Source organism: Zonotrichia leucophrys, chromosome 5 (genome assembly GCF_028769735.1).
Source record: "Zonotrichia leucophrys gambelii isolate GWCS_2022_RI chromosome 5, RI_Zleu_2.0, whole genome shotgun sequence".
In the NCBI taxonomy this organism is placed as follows: domain Eukaryota; kingdom Metazoa; phylum Chordata; class Aves; order Passeriformes; family Passerellidae; genus Zonotrichia; species Zonotrichia leucophrys.
In genome coordinates, this window is record NC_088175.1 from 58,764,209 (window position 1) to 58,782,571 (window position 18,363).

An 18,363-nucleotide genomic window follows, 5' to 3' on the forward strand; every position below is an offset into this window, starting at 1 on the left:
CCATCGCTCTGTGCCGATCCCAGCGGTGTTCCCTTTCCTCCTGCAGAAGGCAAAGGGCGCAGTTTTTATTAAAAATTAAGATTTTTCCCGCGCCCTCCCCCGCTCCCTCCCGCCGCCTCAGCGCCCCTTCCCACAATGCCCTGCCCGGCAACAGCGTCCCACGTGACCCGCGGCCCCAACATGGCGGCTCCCAGCGGCCGCCGGCCGCAGCCCGCGGGGCCGGGCGGGGGCAGCGCCGCCGGGCCCGGGGCTCTGCGCGGCGCCGAGGAGGACGCCGAGGGTCTCTACGTGGCGGTGGAGCGGTGCCCGCTCTGCAACACCACGCGCCGCCGCCTCACCTGCGCCAAGTGCGTGCAGAGCGGCGACTTCGTCTTCTTCGACGGGCGCGACTCCGAGAGGTACCGGCGGCGCTGAGGGGAGCGGGGCGGGCTCTCCCTGCCCGGCTGCGGTCGCTGTGCCTCGGGGCCGGGCGGGGGGCCGGGCTGTGCCCGTTCCCCGCTGTCCCGGGGCTCGGGGGGCTCAGGGTGTGGGTGGGGAACGCTCCGGGGGCCGCCGGGCCCACCCTGAGACTGGGGGCGGACACAGCAGGACCCTCGGTACGAGCCTTGGAATCATAATATTTTTAATAATAATAATTAAGGAGTGACCCCGAGTAACACTCGGTCAGGTGCAGATGTGTCGGTGGCGATGTAGCCACAGAAGCTCCAGGCAGTTCAGGGCACAGAGACCCGTTCAGTGTTATTTCATACGATTTCCCTCTTTTCGCCAACACTCCTTGAAATAGTCGTTTTCTAAACCGTTAAGCAAAATTAGGAAGGTGTATAAGAAAGAAAAGAAACATTTTCTTGTGTGTATACCCATAAATGTGGACAAAAAAAGTATCCGCTTGAGTTCATGGTGTGGCAAGTGGAGCGCTGGGTGAGCGCTGTGCCCGTAAACAAATTCCCTCCTGGAATGACTCAGGTGGCTCCTCCAGCCCAGATTCTTCAAAAGTCCCCAGGGCCATGTCTGGAAGGGCTCTGATCCCTGGCTGGCACCGTGTTCCTGGTCCCTCGTTGGCAGCCTTTGGGAGCGATTCCTGGGGCTATTTTGGGAAGGGTGTGGGGTGGCCGTGTCCTCGCTCCAAAGGCTCCTTGTGTCCCCAGGAGCACGGGGACAGTGGTGCCTTTCACCCACCAGCACCCACGGCAGTGGGGAAATGCTGTCAGCCAGTGTGAGTCAGCTTGAAGATCTCAGACTTTAGTCTGTCACTAAAGTCTGTCTGTCTGTTCCCTTTTTTAATGGAAAAAAAGCTGTGTTGGAGAACCACAAACTAGATTTAGCCTGGCTAAAATAGGTGGAAAACGTGTAGTTGTGTGAGACTGCTTGGGGTTTTCTGCAGATTCTATTAAAAGGTTGGCTATGGAGCTTGGAATATAAACCAAGTTTGGGTTTTTTCCTGTCTCTTTTGCAGCCTTAAGTTTTTGGCTAAACATCAGGTTTAATTATAGAAATTCAATTGTAGCCTTTGTTAGAGTTGAAGCCCTGTTGTTTTGTATTAACCAAGGCTTAAGAAGTCTCTGCCCATCAGGAAAATGAAGTCATAAAGAAGCAGCTTTAGCCAAAGTACCAGAAGCAGCAGTGTAAGAGAAAACCCTCTTTATCTTCTCACATGAGACAGGATCAGCTTTTCTGTCTGACAGTTGTCACTGCATCCTCCTGAGAAGCTTTCACTGCCCCACTTGTCTGTGGCTGGAAAGGCTCCTGTATATTTACCTTGTGGTTTTTAACTGCAAGTGTTAAATCTCTTTTTTTTCTTTTTTTTTTTGGTCTTTTTTTCCCCCTTCTCTTCCTGGAGATCACAGTTCCATCTCTGGGGGTCACTGCTGTGGTATTAACCTGGGGCCTCCCTACACTCTCCATTTCCCCAGGCTTTGTTTCTCCTGCTGCTCAGAACTTTTCCATCAATTAATTGCAGTAGTGCAATTCATTAAAAATGGCAAATTTATTTTAATGAATCAAAGGAACAGCACTCCTGTGTGAATAACACAATGTTAACAACCTAAATGTCTTTAGTGGCTGCAGGAGCTCTGTGTAGGGACAAAAGCTTGGGTTTTGAGGATAATGGGATTATGTTTAAACCATGCCTGAAACATTTTGTTTGCATTCTCTAATTAATATTTGGAATGACTGATTTAAGAATCAGGGGGAAGGGGTCAGTTTTCTTTGTTTGCTCTTTGTGGGTGTCTCTGAATTTCCTGTGGTGTGAGCCCTGGGAGAGGGGGAGATGTTTGAAATGGTGCCCAGGGCAGAGCCATGCAGGGACAGGTGCAGTTCACTGGGGGCCTCTCAGCTCCTGTTTACAGCCACCCTTGTTTGTTTATTTATTTATTTTATGCCTTCTAGTAGTGCCTGGGTTAATTTTAGATCGGCCACTGCTGGAGGAGTGTCATGGCAAGGGCTTTGCTGAGTGGCTCAGTGTGAGAAATTCAGAATGTGGAAGTGTTTGGGGGCACTTGGGCCTCCCATTTGTCTTTTTGAAGTGTTGCAGATGGAGGAAAAGGATCATTATCTTCCTGGTTAAATAGAAAGAAACCAAACATTACTCCTTGTATCCAACAGTGATTTATTTTTAGAATTTTCTTGTGAATTTTCCTTATACGAAGACAAACAATTTCACGTTGTAATTATTTCAGATTTCACGGGACTATTTTGTGAGCTAACTTTTAGAAGAACTACAGTAAAACTGGAAGTTATCATCTGTCTGGCAAAAATCACACTCCATATCTGTGAGGGGGAGAGACTGAGGAGCTGTTAAGATTAATGACTTAAGGAGAGCTGCAATTAAGGATGAGTAGTCCAGAAGTCCTGCAGGAGAACAGTCACTGCCATCCTTCCTTTCATGACTAATGTGTTGTGTGTTCAAAAGCCAAGCTGGCATCTTGGTGTTGGTCTCAGCTCAGAGCTTCTCCTTCCTCCTGGGAGTGTCCTCCAGCCTGGTGTGTGCAGAAATTCTGAGTGTGTTCCCCAGACTGCTGAATTGCTTTGCTTTGTGCATCTGCACATGGCAAATGCCAAACTCAATGTAATTGTGATGTCTGAGCCTGGCTATGGGTTCTGGTTAGGAATAGTGAATTTTTTCAGCAGTTATAGTGAATATTGTGCCCTCAGCTCCTTCAGCATTAATCAACTCCTGTAGATTAGGAAGCCTCTCTCTCTGGTTGCTTCTCTCTAATCATGAACATGTGGAAATAAGCCAGGCAACCACAGAAAATCTCACCTTAATGTGATAAGACTTGAGGAAAGAGAAACATTCCATGGGTAATTCAAGATGTGCTCTCCTCTCAGTTTACATTTGATGGGAGTTCCTATAATAATTCATCCCAAGTTTTGTTTCTTTGCCAGATTGAAAGGCTAAAGATGTAGAAAGAAGGAGGAGTTGCAGGATGCAGTGCAGTTGAAATCAGAGCTATATAAAGCAGTGGAAATGTTTGCTTGGGAGGAGGCTGCTGGAGGGGTTGGTGGGAGCTGTTTGACATCGCTGCCGGAGCGCGTGGTGAGCTGCAATTTCTTCCACAAACACTTCTGCCTTCCCTCCACAGCCAGAACTTCATTTATTCCTCTGTTCTTTGGCAGCTCATTCAGCTTTTTGCTGCTGTGATGGGCAGGAATTGGATCATTCTGTTCAGTCAGGGTTTGTGCCCACAAATGCAGCTCAGAAACCAAGAACTGCCAGGTGACCCCAGTGCTCTGCCTGGGTGAGCTCTGTGTTTCTGGGCCAGGGGATTTCTGGTGGCAGCCAAAGGTGTGCTCTGCTCTCTGGTAAACAGGAGGCTCCTGCAGGGCCTTTTGTCATTTCCAGGGTGACTCCTGGGGTGAGGACACACAGGAAGAGGGGATGAGCTGGGCTGAGCAGCTGGCCTCCAGTTGCACCACATTCCTCCAGCTCACGTGTGGCCTCTGGCTTTGGTGCCAAGCACCTGCATTTGGTTTGGGTTTGTTTTGGAAGGGAAACAGATTCTTTTGCTTGACTACAAAAGCAGCAGCCCGTGGTTTTGTTGTTCTAATGCTAATGTCATCTGGGAGGGTGGTTACACACACTGTGAATCCAAAGGTAGTCACCAAGCTTTCAGCACTTGAAGGAAAAAAGTGAAGCATTTTGAAGTTCTTCTCTGGATTTATTATGGAGTAACAGAGAGGGAAATCCAAGATGTCATCCTGTCAAGGCTTAGTGTACTATTCTTTCTAAATAAAGCTTAAATGTCCATGAAATGAAAGTAAAATCATAAAACCACATGTAACAGAGTAACAGAGAGGGAAATCCAAGATGTCATCCTGTCAAGCCTTTGTGTACTATTCTTTCTAAATAAAGCTTAAATTTCCATGAAATTAAGGTAAATTCATAAAACCACATGGTTTGGGTTGGAAGGGACCTTAAGGACCATCTAGTTCCAACCCTGCCATGGACACCTTCGTGTCTCATCCTGCCTGGCCTTGAACACTTGCAGGGATGGGGAATCTGCAAATGTCACAGCTCTGGTAGGATGAAATCATCAATTCTGTGTGTTGCAGAGAAAAATAGAATGAATTGTGGAGCAATAAGGGGGCAGAATGTGGCTTCTGTGTACTGAAAGGGTGATAACACAGGGTGATGAATCTGAAAAAATTCCTTTCTGATCAGTTCCCATATCCTGGAGTCCAGTGCAGCAGAGCTGAAGCAGACATGTGGGTCATGGGCTGTGTGAGATAGTACTATTTATTTCTCCAGTGACTGAAGGTCTTTTAAAGTACTCCATGTTTTTTGTAACACACTAAACACTGCTCTTGCTAAGCCATAAATCTAGAAATAGCAGAAATTTGCTATTTGTTTGATAACACAACACTGATGTTTCTCCAGCTTAGAGGCTCTGTTGCAATTCCAGTGAGACTCATGCTCTAGAATTCTGCAGGAGTTTTACACATTTAGCCATTAACTTCCCCACATCAAGACAGATAGCTGAGGTTTGGAGAATCCCCAAGCTTCAATTTTATTCTCTTTTTCAGACAACTTACAGTGCTGTAATTGTGCAAAATATCAATAAAAGAATTTAATCTCTTCCAGGTTTTCAGAGAAGAAAGAAAGGCTGATGCATCTTAAAACCAAACAGAGAGAATTCCAAAACCAGTAAGTTGCATTTATTAAATTGATATAAAAGCTAAGAGATCTCATAAAAGGAAACAGTCTCTTTTAACACACTGTTGCTGCAGACAGATGAAGTCCAGATAGTCATAAAACTTTCAATCGTGTTTTTTTCCTCTAGTGTTTTGAAGGCCATGGAAGGGAAAGAAATAACTGATCAGCTGGTGAGTTGCTCCAAGTGTGCCATGGTTTTTAAACTCTCTGAATTCCTAGATCTCATAGTTTAAAGTTACAGTTTACCTTGAGGGCATTGTGCTGCTTTCCCAAAGAGCCTGTTGTAAGCACAACTGAAATGGGCTCTGCCAGCAGAGTGCTCCAAGCTGTCTGAATTTTTCATTTCTCACTAGATATTTGTTCAATAACTTATTTTACTGATTCACTTTATACTAAGCACCATTTTGTTTGTGCCATTCTTCTGTGCACAATGCACTGTATGAAATATTTAATTGTTTGATCCATTCAAGAGCATCCTGCTACTTTTTGCACTAAAGCTTGCTGGCTTTGCTGTTAATCATTAGTTCAGCATGTTTGAAGTCATTTGTGCCCTAGAGTTGCTGAATGTTCTTTTTCAGAGATGGAAAATAATGTCTTGCAAGATGAGGATTGAGCAGCTGAAACAGACCATTTGCAAGGAAAATGATGAAATGACAAGACGTGAGTAATGCCTGTGCTTTTGTGATGTGGAAAATCTCCCTGTGCCTTAGAGTGAAAAATCAATTGAGGTGAATTTGTGCGTTAGTTTTTTTAAAAAATGGTGAATTTCCAAACAGTCGCTTCTTAAATCAACTTGAAGGCAAATCAGTGAGTGGATTTTGGCCTTTTTATGCTTGGGTTTTAATTAGCAAACAGCAGACATTATTCAGCTGGATGGAGATGGTTTTGCAGCAGCTTTAAGAGCAAATGCTTAGCAGCCTGTGGCTCTGGCTGTGTCCCTAGAGATGGCTTTATTCAGTGTAGTGTTTCTGATCACTTCCTCTTGATAAGGAGGAGCAGCCAGCTCTGCAGCTGTCACAGATTTCCTGAAACTGCTGAATTTTAACCCACACCTGTCTGAAAATCCTAAAATCCTACCTGAGCAAGAGTCACTGAAATTAAGATGTAGGTTCCATTCAAAAACTTCATTTTTGAAACCCATTAGACTGTTTTACACTAAATTTGCAGGGTCATTTTTCAGAAGAGAATGTGCAGCTCTCCTTACAATCCACATGCAAGGGAAGTAGAGGAGGCATATTCAGAAGCATATTGATTGAATCTGGGATATTTTTATGGCTTTGAATTCAAGAGGAGCCATACAGAGAGTGGAAGCAGAGGCAGAACCTGAGAAGAGTCATAAAGGATTGGCACGGGCTTGGGGTGAAAAATCAAAAAGGATGAGATGCAAAATTATTTTCAATTAAAAAGGAGATGGATAGTAACAATAATAAATGGGTGATGAAAAGGTGAAGGAGCAGAAAAGTGTGTTAGTTAACAGGAAAGAGAGCAAATAACAGTGCAGAGAAGTCTGAGGCATTCATTCAGTGCTGCCTTTGCTCCATCTTCCTGCAAAGAAAATGGGATCAGCTGCTTAGCCTGGGTAAATTTGACATCATGAGAGGACTCAGTTGCAGGCTAAGGAAAGGAAACAGAGAGCTGCACATTGCTTTGCTTTATGGAAGCCAAGGAAGAAGCTGAGGTGGTCTGGGGAGCACTTGGGAGCCTGTGAGGGTGTGTGAGGAAGCTGAGAACAGTTCCTGCTTCCAAAGGGTGCAGCAAGGCAGAACCTCAGATTGGTGACAGGAATCCTTCACACACCCAGGGGGCTCTGCTGGTAACTGACAGGTAAAAACAGCCATCACTTGGTTATGTATTCATGTCAAATCCATGTTTTGTTATTTATGTCATGATATCCATGTCAAATCAACCCCTCAGTGGGGATCAAGAAGTGAAGTGGGGGATGAAGCAGAAGCTGCACATAGCTTGGATTTGGGCACTGCCTGAAATTGTGAGCAAACAAAATTTGCTGTGGGTGTAAGCCCTGCAAGGTCATTACAGAAGGTTAGAAAAGCTTCATTCAAGGAGTGGTGGCACTGGTCAAGCTGAGGAGGTGAGGCAGGTGGAGCTCAGCAGTTCCTGGCAGTATTCCCCATAATAGCTCAGCAGAATAGAGCATGGAATGGAGGAAGCCAGGCTGGATGGTGAAATGACTTCTGTGCAGACCAGGACCAAAATCAAAACATGCAGATAAATAGACAGCATCATCTGGAAAGGACAAAATCAGGGTACACATTGTTGTAAAGAGAAACATAAACCCAGAATGGGGGATGGTGGTGAGATTTGGCCGGAAGGGATCTGGGGAATTGCAAATTAAATAAAAATTATCAATCCTGTGCTGCTCCAGAAAGGTTCAGGCCTCTTTCTGGGTTAACTAATATAAGTGCTGTATTTAAGATGGAAGCAGTTATCCTGCTGTGCCAGGTGTTGTTGCTTCAGTGGAAGCCTGGTGTCCAATTTAAACAATTTAAGAAAGATACAAATCATCTGAGGAAAGTCTGAGCATTGGAAATGAAATACAACAGCTCAGAAAATTCATGTTTGGTTTAGAGAAGAGGAAGTTGAAGAAAAACAAGCTTGTCAGTGGGTAGATGATTATTGTTATGGAGATTAGATTATGACTTTTTGTCTGTTGCCTGTGAAGGAAGGAGAAGAGGAAATCAATGTGACTTTAAGGAATTAGTCACCTCTTCTCAAAGTGCTCTGCTCTGGAGGTGGCAGGGTTAGGACCAACCAGGGAGTGGAGTTCTCCATTTTCCCACTCTTCTGTGGAATTTATTATCTGCAACTTTTGCAACTTCTCTTGACTCACAGTGAATTTGATCAGATGTAACCTAAAAATTGAGCTGACTATTGCCCAACTAACCTATTGTTAGCTCAGTTGCTTTTGGAGAGAGACCAGGAATGAATTCTAGCTGTGAGTAGCCAACAGACCAGGATCCAACTTGGTCACTTTTGGTCCACATTAAAAAGTGTGAAAAGGTTGTTTCTCTGCTCTTGCATGTGGCACAGTTTCATTTTCTGAAATAAAAACCATTTCTAGAACACTGGGTTCCTGCTTTTGGAGACCTCAATAATTGGTGGTGCTTAAAATAATGTTTTAAAATCTGTGTGTTTGCCTTCTTTCTGTGCAGAGCAGTTCAAGGAGACAGGCTTGCAAATCCCTGGCAGAGCTCTCTGGGCAGAGATCAGTGTGCCTGGGCTTGCATTTATCAGGCAGTGCAGCTGTGTGGGACACAGTGGTGTCCTGAAATTCTCCTGGGGACAGATTTTTAATCACCTCATAAAGCAGAGGGCAGGACAGTTGTGTGTGCACTGGGACTGCTGAAGAGGAAATTTCAGTGCAGTGTCTCCCCTGCTCCCAAATAATTGCTGTTGGACCTGCAGGGAAGGGAGTTCACTCTGAAAAAGGAGCCTTTCAAGTCAAACATGAAATGTGAAAATGGAACAGCTGGACCTTTTCCTCCTCGTCCTGTCTCCTGTTCTTTTTGCAAAGGGAGAGTTTGGGAATATGACTGCAAGTGTTAATTGATTTTTTGTTGATGTTATAAGACTGCTTAAAGGAAAGGGAATTATAGCTGACACATAGGGATTCTGGCATTGCTCAGAGAAAAGTGGATTTTTCTATTGCTCCTCTATCAGGGGTCACTTATTTATATTATATAAACCTGAGGATTATTAGTTCTTATCTTCATGGAGGAGCTTTTCTCACCTCCTTTAATTTGGGACTTTGCATCTCCCACACACCAGATCTTCCTTCCTACCAGACACACCATGGATTGCAGCAGATCAGATGACTGGAAATAATTCCTGATGTTCAGAGAGAGCAGCCTCTGTGTCTGCAGGGGCAGGCACACCTCAAACTAGGGCACAGGGAGAGTTTTAAATGTGAATTTGGGGAGAGCACAAGAAATCTTTCCCTGTGTTTTCAAGAGACAGAGGTGGCTGACTCTCATTACTGCAGCCACTTATTTTATATCTGAATTAGCAGATTTTGGGATCATCAAGGTTGCAAAAGACCTTTAAGATCATCAGGCCCAGCCTTGGATGCTTCAAGATGCTCTTGCAGGGTATTTTTCCAAGCCTGACACACGGAGTGAATCCAGGCAGTTGCAGCCCTTCAGCCCATGAGCACAACTCCCATTTGTGAGTGGAAGGGGGGATAGCAAATGTTCCCTGTGGGAACAAGGAGCTGCACTGTTGGGATCCATGAGAGAATCCCAAATAACCCACAGCAGCAGCAGCACAGGTGCCAGCACTGGTGAGTGAAGATGCTATCTGCACTTGATTTTGGCTGCAAGCAGGGCAGGGCTTTTTGGCCAGCACGATGCAGACGTGTACAGTCAGGTTATTTCTGTCAGGATGATTAGCTCAGGAGTTTAATTAAACTGGGAAAACTCGGCTTTTGTGCTCCAAATCCAGAAATAGCTGGCTAAAAGATAGGGAAAGAATAATCCCAGTTGCAGTCTCTTTGGAGATCTCCAGAGGAGATTAAAAAGTTGTACCACTGAGCAGCTGGAAGAAGTTCATAGTTTAGCAGGGTTTTCTGTTTTAAGCTGCCACAGATCTTGTTTTCCATAAATATTAATAAAGCTTTTCTCAAGCTTTTCCTACAAGCCCTTCCCAGCTCCTTTTCCAAGGGATAACATCTGCTGCTGTTCTCACAGACACAGAGGGGCTGCTGAGGATTAAAGAGGAGAACCAGAAGCATTATCGCAGGGCTCAGAGGCACCAGGAGAAGAAGGAGAAGATCCAGAAGCACAACAGGAAGCTGGGAGACCTGGTGGAGAAGAAATCCTACGAGCTGAAAACGCAGTACGAGCACCTGGCCAACCTGCGGCGCGCGCACATCCTGGAGCTGACCTCGGTCATCTTCCCCATGGAGGAGGTGAAGACAAGCATGAGGTATGGCAGGCTTGTCCTTCTGGGATCCTTTTGCTTGGTTTTAGGCACCCACAAGGGAGTTGTGTCGGTCTGAGGTAGGTGGTCTGGCTCCCTTAGGGTCTGTGAGGAGGAGGAGGAGTTGTGGTCTCACCCACAGATGAAGGTCCAGGATGGAAGAATCTGAATCTGGAGGTGCTTGCATCTCCCCACTGAGAGATATGAGCTGAATGTCCAGGAAGTTTTATATTTTAAATTTCCTTAAAGTATATATTCCCCATGCCTGGAAGTGTTCAGGGCCAGGCTGGACAGGGCTTGGAGCAGCCTGGTCTAGTGGAAGGTGTCCCTGCCCATGGCAAGGGTAGAGTGAGATGAGGTGTCCCTTCCAACCCAAACCTTTCTAGGATTCTACAAAAACGGGTATTAAAATTCCAGAGAAAATAAAAGTAGTTTTGGGAATGAGGACTTTTGCAGAAGTGGTCTATAAGGTCCTTTCCAACCCAAACCATTCCTGGATTCTACAAAACCAGCCAGTTAAAAACCCCAGAACATCTGAATCTGGAGGTGCTTGCATCTCCCCACTGAGAGATATGAGCTGCATTTCCAGTGTTAGACTTCCTTAAAATATGGATTCCCCATGCCTGGAAGTGTTCAGGGCCAGGCTGGACAGGGCTTGGAGCAGCCTGGTCTAGTGGAAGGTGTCCCTGCCATGGCAGGGGTGGAATGAGATGGTCTGTAAGGTCCCTTCCAACCCAAACCTTTCTAGGATTCTACAAAAACAGTCAATTAAAAACCCCAGAACAAATGACAGTAGTTTTGGGAGTGAGGAGTTTTGCAGAAGTGGTCTAGAAGGTCCTTTCCAACCCAAACCATTCCTGGATTCTACAAAACCAGCCAAATAAAAACCCTACAAAGAACAAATGACAGTAGTTTTGGGAGTGAGGAGTTTTGCAGAAGTGGTCTGTAAGCTCCTTTCCAACCCAAACCTTTCTAGGATTCTATAAAAACAGTCAATTAAAACCTCAGAACAAATGACAGTAGTTTTGGAACTGAGAGTTTTGCAGAAGTGGTCTAAAAGTCTTTCCAACCCAAACCATTCCTGGATTCTACAAAACACAAATAAAACCTACATGAACAAATGACAGTAGTTTTGGGAATGAGGACTTTTGCAGAAGTGGTCTAGAAGGTCCTTTCCAACCCAAACCTTTCTAGGATTCTACAAAAACAGGTATTAAAAACCCCAGAACAAATGACAGCAGTTTTGGGACTGAGGACTTTTACAGGAGCGTTCCTACCAGCACTTTGCCCTGGGTGAAACCCAGCTCAGTGCCTGCCAAGTGTGTGTTTGATTCCATTGCCAACCCCTTGTTTGCACCCCCTGTGGGCCCTGCAGGGACCCAGCAGACGTGTCCTCAGAGAGTGACAATGCCATGACCTCCAGCACTGTGAGCAAGCTGGCAGAGGCGCGCAGGACCACGTACCTGTCAGGGCGCTGGGTGTGCGACGACCACAACGGCGACACCAGCATCAGCATCACGGGGCCCTGGATCATCCTCCCCAACAATGGCGACTACTCTGCTTACTACAGCTGGGTGGAGGAGAAGAAAACTACACAGGGACCTGGTAAGGGCCATGGTTTTAGGCAGCTGGGACACTCTGAGTGCCAGCAAAAGCACTGAGGAGCTTGTCCTTGCACATGAGTCACATCCTTCAGCCTCAAGGAACTGGCAAAGTTTCACAGGTGAAAAAAGAGGTGTAGTTTCCCCTCAAGAGTGATATTCATTGGCACTTCAACACCTTCATGGTTTCCTAATAGTAGCAGATGTAGAGCTTCTATTTCCAGCATTGCTTGAAACACTCTTGGGATCAACCTGAATGATCTGAATTTTGTTCACATTCCCTGAGGCATTGCTCTCCCTGAGCCTACCCAAATGCAAATATAAAAACTGGGCCTGACATCTCCTCTACAATTATTAAACTGGTCTGTTTGTTCTCAGCCTGAGCCAGAAATAAGTGCCAGATTAGGGATTTTAGGAGAAGATTCCCTGCCCAGTTGAAACTAGATGGTTTTTAAGGTCCCTTCCAACCCAAAGCATTCTGTGATTTTATGACTAGTCTGCTGAAATCTTCTTCTGCATGAAATTCTCACTGGGATGCACAGCACAGTGAAATAGAGAAAGTTAATTATTCACAGTTTTGACACAGTTCACATGTCATCATCTTAACAGGAATTCCAAGAATTACTATTTTCTTCCAACCTCTGACAGATTTCACTGGAAGTGATTGCTAGACTCAGGCTGTTCTCCTTGCTCAGAAATGACATATTCCAGTGTAGACTCCAGGAACATATTAACACACCCACCAAGACTTCATTTAAAACAAAGATTTCATGTTGTTTTTATTTCTTTCAGATATGGAACATAATAACCCTGCTCATACCATCAGTGCTGCATTGTGCTATGCAACTCAGCTTGTTAACACTTTGTCTCTCATACTTGATGTAAATCTTCCCAAGAAGCTCTGCAACAGGCAAGTAAAAACACAGCAAGGGAATCAGTGACCTTAGTTTGAACAAAAAAGTAATGAATTGGAGCAGCTTTTGATAATACAGGTGGTTTGTGGATTTTTGTGCTGTTTGAGAGGAGGGCTAGCAGGATTTTAGACCACAGTTAACAGTCCTTCCCTCCTTTTTTATTTCCTGAGAGGGAGAGCAGCCATCAGAGTTGAAAATGACACCTCTCTAATTGACATATTCAGCATCCTCAAATGAGAGCTGAAATATGGCAGTGCACAAATGGCACTTTTCATTTCACTGGACCCCACTGTGCTCCACAAAATCCCAATCCCAGCTCCTGAGCAGCTCTGCTGCCTCCTGTGCTGTGGGACAAGTGCTGCAATATGGCATGGCAGCAGTGTCATAAATGATGGCATAAAAATCCTGGGAGTAAACCCCAGAACAGAGCACTGTGAGAGTTTTGGTGTCTGTGTGGAGCAGCTGGGATCTGCACCACGGGTTCCAGATGTGCTGCTGAGATTCTTTAAAATGTTTTAAAATAATGGCTGTCAAAGTGAGGACACAGAAGTTGTGTAGGGTTTCAGCTTTTTGCTGTGGCTTGGGGGTTGGAACCAGATGATCTCTAAGTCCCTTCCAACCCAAACCCTTCTGTGATTCTCTGGTTTTGTTTGGGTGTTCAGCCCTCAGAGAAGGAAAAGGTTGGGAACAGGAAATGATGCAAGACTTGAAAGGAGATCTGAAACAGTTTGGCTCAGGTGGATCTGAGTTCCCTACAGTTCCCACCACCTGTCCTGTGCAAACTGGTGAGGCCAGGGCAAGCAGAGCTTGCTGATAAAATGCTCAAGTCCTGCTAGGTTTAAAATTAATCTCCTCAGCACTCTAGAACTGGCTGCAGACTTTGAACAAGTGCTCGCTGCGAGGATTTTTACTCCAGGATTTGTTAGGAAGCCAGGGCATGGAATGCTGATGCCTCCAGCAAATGCTGTATTTTCACAGCATTTTGTTTTCTGTGTGTTTTTGTGTGTGGGTGTGGTGTTTTAACAGTGAATTCTGTGGGGAGAATCTCAGCAGACACAGGTTCACACGGGCAGTGAAGAAGCTGAATGCTAACATCCTTCACCTCTGCTTCTCTCAGGTAGGGGGGATGCACATTTCATATCTTTAAATAGCTTTTTAAATATCAGCTCTGCCTGCTGGTTTCCTTCAGGACCTGATCATGGTTTGTTTTTTTTTCCCTTCCCCATGTCAGCATGTAAATTTAGATCTGTTGCACCCCCTGCATACCCTCAGGAACCTCATGTACCTGGTCAGCCCAGACACCGAGAACTTGGGCAGGTAAGAAAAGCAAAATATGAACTTTGGAATTGATGCCTTTGCCTTGTTACTTGTGAGGGAAATTCTCTCCTGCTGTGCCTGTAGATCAGTCCTCAGCACAGAAATCAGGGTAGGTCCAGGAGGAGGAAAGACTGGACAGAAAAAGGGGCTCCTGAGTAGGGAATTAAATGTACAGATGTGTGTTTGCTGTGCTCCTGCCTATGGCAGGCTCAGCTGGAGGCTTTGCAGTGATGATGGACTCATTTCCCCTGCAGCCAGGAGCAGGAATTCCTTTCCAGGCAGCTTTGCCATGCTCCCAGTGTGACCCTGCCCACACCTTGCCAACGTGCAAATACCTGAGAGCATCCAGAAATACAAACCCTGAAAGAATCCCAGGCAAACCTTTCCCAGAATATTTCCAGTCAGTGAACTGCCTAGACCAAAGCTGACCCTTTAAACAATACTCATTTATATGTAAATTAAGATTAAAGACAACTGTTCTCTTAGCTTAGAACGTGATGAAAAGAACATCAGTTCTGGCATGCACACACTGAGTTTAATAATTTATTTCCTTTTTTTACAAGTTAAATATAAGAAAGCAAACAACACTGATTTCCCCATTGGGATAACCCAGACACAAGTCACTTGTGCCCAAGACAGTCTGCAAATATTTGTTTGATGTGCCTGATGTTTTATTCCCCCCTTAAACACAGTGAGTGATGTTCTGAAATCTGCTTTTCTGCTTTGTTCTCTTGTATGGATCTGGTTTTATTCAAAAACCTGCAGTGCCACTCAGAGGAGCTGCCTGTTCCCACTTCCTTGTGCTCTCTGGATCTGTCCCTACTGAGCCAGCCCACAGACATGGGGAGCCACATCTTTGTAAAAGATTTGGACAAAAACCTGTGCTTGCTGCCTGAAATAGAGTGCTGGGAATAGCCAGAGGATGGAGAGCTGTGTCCTCAAAGGAAAGCAGCTGCTCTGGAGGGTGCAGGGCTGCAGTGGGCACTGTGCAGGTGTCCCAGGGCTCCCCATGCACCAGCTGGGTGCAGAGAGTAACAGGAAGGGTTACAGGAGAGCTGGGTCAGATACCCACCAGGCTGCTGAGTGGCTTTACAGACACCACTGGGAGCAGAGAGCCTGAGCTGCTTGAAATGAGGCCCATGCACTTAGCAGAGACATTAATTACCCACAGGAATGAAGGTGGGGATTCTGCTTCCTTCTGTCATCCTCTCAGGGCTGGATGGGTTCCTGGGATGGATGCATCATCAGGCAGGAGTTGCTGGGCTCAGGACAGGGAGCAGGGTGGGACTCAGGGGCCTTTGTTGGACAGGAGGTCACTGGAGATGATCTAATGGTCCCTTCTGGCCTCAACCCCGATGACTCCTCCTTGTGTTGCCTTGTTTAGCAGAAGGCTTTGCCAGGAGGCAGAGCTCCCATTGCTTTCCAGATGATGACAGAGGAGTGTTTGCCTTTCATTGCTCAGCTGGCTGCAAAGTTTGCAGCAACCAGCTCTCTTTGTTTTCCTTTAGATACCTAAGCTGTGGTTGCCTGACAATCTCCTTTATATGCTGCTGGCTTCATATGCTTATAATTTTACCAAGCTTTAATTATCTGGATTAATATTTCCCATGACAAATCACTGCTTAAGGCTCCTTCTCCCACTGAGGCTGGATAAACTCTGGCCTGTGTTTAATGGTGGGACTCAGTGATCTTGGGGGTCTTTGCCAACCTAAATGATTCCATGATTCCATCAAATTCCTGCTCATGTTCACGGGGCAGTTTTGTGGCTTGGAGTGAGCTCTGTCAGGGACTCTGCTTGCTGTGGGGAATTCACCTTTTTCCCTGGAATACAGGCAGCCCAAAGCAGTGGGATGGGCAGGATGCAATCGCCTCTCCCACCAGGCAGTGGCAGCAGGGAACTCTGAGTGACAGCACAGCTGGGACCCTGCAGGACCCTGGGGATGCAGCCATGGCCCTGCTCAGAGCTCTGCCCGCTGTCCCTGCCTGCAGGGAGGGCTCAGACACAGGGCAGGCTCTGCCCCAGGGGCCCAGCAATGGCACCAGAGCAACGAGCAGGAGCTGGTGCCCACAAGTTCCATCTGAAGGTGAGGAAGAACTTCCCTGTGCACCAAGCCCTGAGCAGAGACCAGAGAGGGTGTGGAGCCTCCCTCACTGGGGACATTCTAGAGCCGTCTGTGACCCATTTCAGATCCAATTCTGTGCCCTGGGATGACCCTGCTGGAGCAGGCAGATGGGACCAGATGAGCCACTGTGGTGACTGCCAACCTGAGCCACTCTGTGATTCTGTGTTTGGAGTGTCCCCACAGGAGACCCCTCAGCCTCTCTGGGCAGCCTGTTCAGGTCTGGCCAACCTCAGAGTGAGAAAGAGCTTGAGGTGTTGCTCAGGGTAGAGTGGGAAGTCTCCACTGCTGAGTTGTGCCAGACCTGGGAGTTGCAAGGTACAGCCTGGCAGAGCTGAGCTCTCTTGGTGTTGGAAATTAAAGCTGCTCCACATCCAGGCAGGATTCCCCTCAGTGAAGCCCTGAGTTATCACCAGTAGCTTTTTCTGCTCTGCTCTGTGTTTCTCTGTCCGTGCCAGAGCAGAACTGCTCTGCCTCCCACCGTTCCTGCTCCATGGTCTGGAACCCTGTCCCTGCCTGGGCCAAGTGTTTGTGTCACATCCAAGGGGTGACACCAAGTTCCTGTTCCTGCTCCATGGTCTGGAGCCCTGTCCTTTACTGGGCCAAGTGTTTGTGTCACATCCAAGGGGTGACACCAAGTTCCTGCAACTGCTCCATGGTCTGGAGCCCTGTCCTTTACTGGGCCAAGTGTTTGTGTCACATCCAAGGGGGTGACACCAAGTTCCTGCTCCATGGTCTGGAGCCCTGTCCTTTACTGGGCCAAGTGTTTGTGTCACATCCAAGGGGTGACAGCAAGCTCCCTCTGCCAGCTGGCAGAGACAGGCACTTCATCTCTGCTGTGGGTGGGAGGGCAGAGGCACTGATGGTGTCCTCCTCCCCTCAGGTCCGGCCCCTTTGAAATCAGCGCCGACCTGGAGGACTCCATGGAGTTTGTGGAGCCGAGCGCGGCGGGCGAGACGGACGAGAGCGGCGACGAGCGCGTGAGCGACGAGGAGACGGACCTGGGCACGGACTGGGAGAACCTGCCCAGCCCCAGGTTCTGTGACATCCCCTCCCAGCAGGTGGAGATGCTGCAGAGCCAGAGCACGCAGGCGTCGCAGCCCATCGCCAGCAGCAGCGCGGGCGGCATGATCTCGTCGGCCGCCGCCTCGGTCACCTCGTGGCTCAAGGCCTACACCGGGCACCGCTAGCGGGGCTGTGCCAGCAACCCCTCCCTGACTGGGCTCTAACCAACCTTTACCTATTCAGTTAAGTAGTGCCTGGAACAAAGGAAAGGTCAGACTTCTGTTTTGTAAACCGGAGAAAACCTTTTTATTTCCCCAAGACGACTGTGAGGGCCCCGTTTTGTAAATGAGCTCCGTGCTGCCCACGGATCCTGCCAGGGCACTTGGTGTCTTGGTTCTGTCTGCAGCGAGGATTGGCAAAGGACCCAGCGACCTCCAGCTCTACTTTCTGAAGAAGAATCAGATTTTGGAGTGTTTGGATCAGGAAGGCTGCTCAGGGCGCGGTCTGGACAGCAGTTCCCACTTTCTTAACTCCTTACAGGGTTTTCCTTTGTGTGTGTGTGTTTTAAATCTGTCTTGCATAATGCAAAAATGCGTATTTCTAGATTTTTTTCATTCAGGACATGAAAATTATGCATTTTTAACATGTTTTCTAATCTCTGTTGCCATATTTTTAATACAAATGATCAGCATGGACAGGGAATTCACACAGCAAGTTGCTCTTGGTTTAGATTTGGTTGTGAATCTTTGCCCAGTTTTGCCATAGAAAACTGGCTTATTTCATGCTGTTTCCACTGGTCAGCGTAGAAGTTTTGTGTTGTGCTAAGGCACACAGGCTCTGTACTCTTAATACCATACACCAAAGAAACACTGGACATTCTCTTGCTAGACCCACATTGGATGCTGATCCAGAATTGCATTGCTGCAATAATATCCATCGGTTACCACACCATGCTGCCACTTTTTAGCATTAGAAAAACCCCATTTCAAGCCAGTTTGGTGAAGTCACGTGCTCTCCACACTACATGTGTTTGTAAGCCTATTTTATTGTGTGTTCGTGGTGGGGTTTGTTGTTTACTGACTGCCAAGAAGTTGGTTTGGTTCCCCTGGCACAGCTGGCTCCTGGAACGCCAGGAGGTGGGTGCTGACTTGGTGAGCAAGGGCTCCTCCTCCTCCTCCTCCTCTGCCCTGCAGGATGGGACCCCCTCGGGTGGTTTGCTCAGCAGAGCTTCCAACGTTTACATTTAGGGCTGGGACAGTTCCTGCACAGGGCCAGCCAAGGAGGAGCCTCCTGAGGGTTCCTGGCCCTGCCCCTCAGCT

General features: G+C 47.0%; 1 protein-coding gene across 1 annotated transcript; it reads left to right on the plus strand.

Moving 5' to 3' along the window:
* Window positions 1-180: 180 nt before the first annotated feature.
* On the plus strand, window positions 181-17,992 carry ATG14 (autophagy related 14). The gene is made up of 10 exons (XM_064715897.1): window positions 181-398; window positions 5,081-5,143; window positions 5,280-5,322; window positions 5,731-5,812; window positions 9,856-10,093; window positions 11,463-11,692; window positions 12,481-12,598; window positions 13,629-13,719; window positions 13,834-13,919; window positions 16,923-17,992. Exons 1-10 carry the CDS (start codon window positions 181-183, stop codon window positions 17,227-17,229), a joined length of 1,476 nt encoding a protein of 491 aa, XP_064571967.1. The 3' UTR covers window positions 17,230-17,992.
* The last annotated feature ends 371 nt before the right edge of the window (window positions 17,993-18,363 follow it).

Bases quoted from the DNA above. Each gene is read 5' to 3' on its own strand.
- ATG14 (XM_064715897.1), top strand. From the start codon at position 181: ATGGCGGCTCCCAGCGGCCGCCGGCCGCAGCCCGCGGGGCCGGGCGGG. The intron at 5,813-9,855 runs GTGAGTAATGCC...CTGTTCTCACAG, and splicing joins AAATGATGAAATGACAAGAC to ACACAGAGGGGCTGCTGAGG. The intron at 12,599-13,628 runs GCAAGTAAAAAC...GTGTTTTAACAG, and splicing joins CCCAAGAAGCTCTGCAACAG to TGAATTCTGTGGGGAGAATC.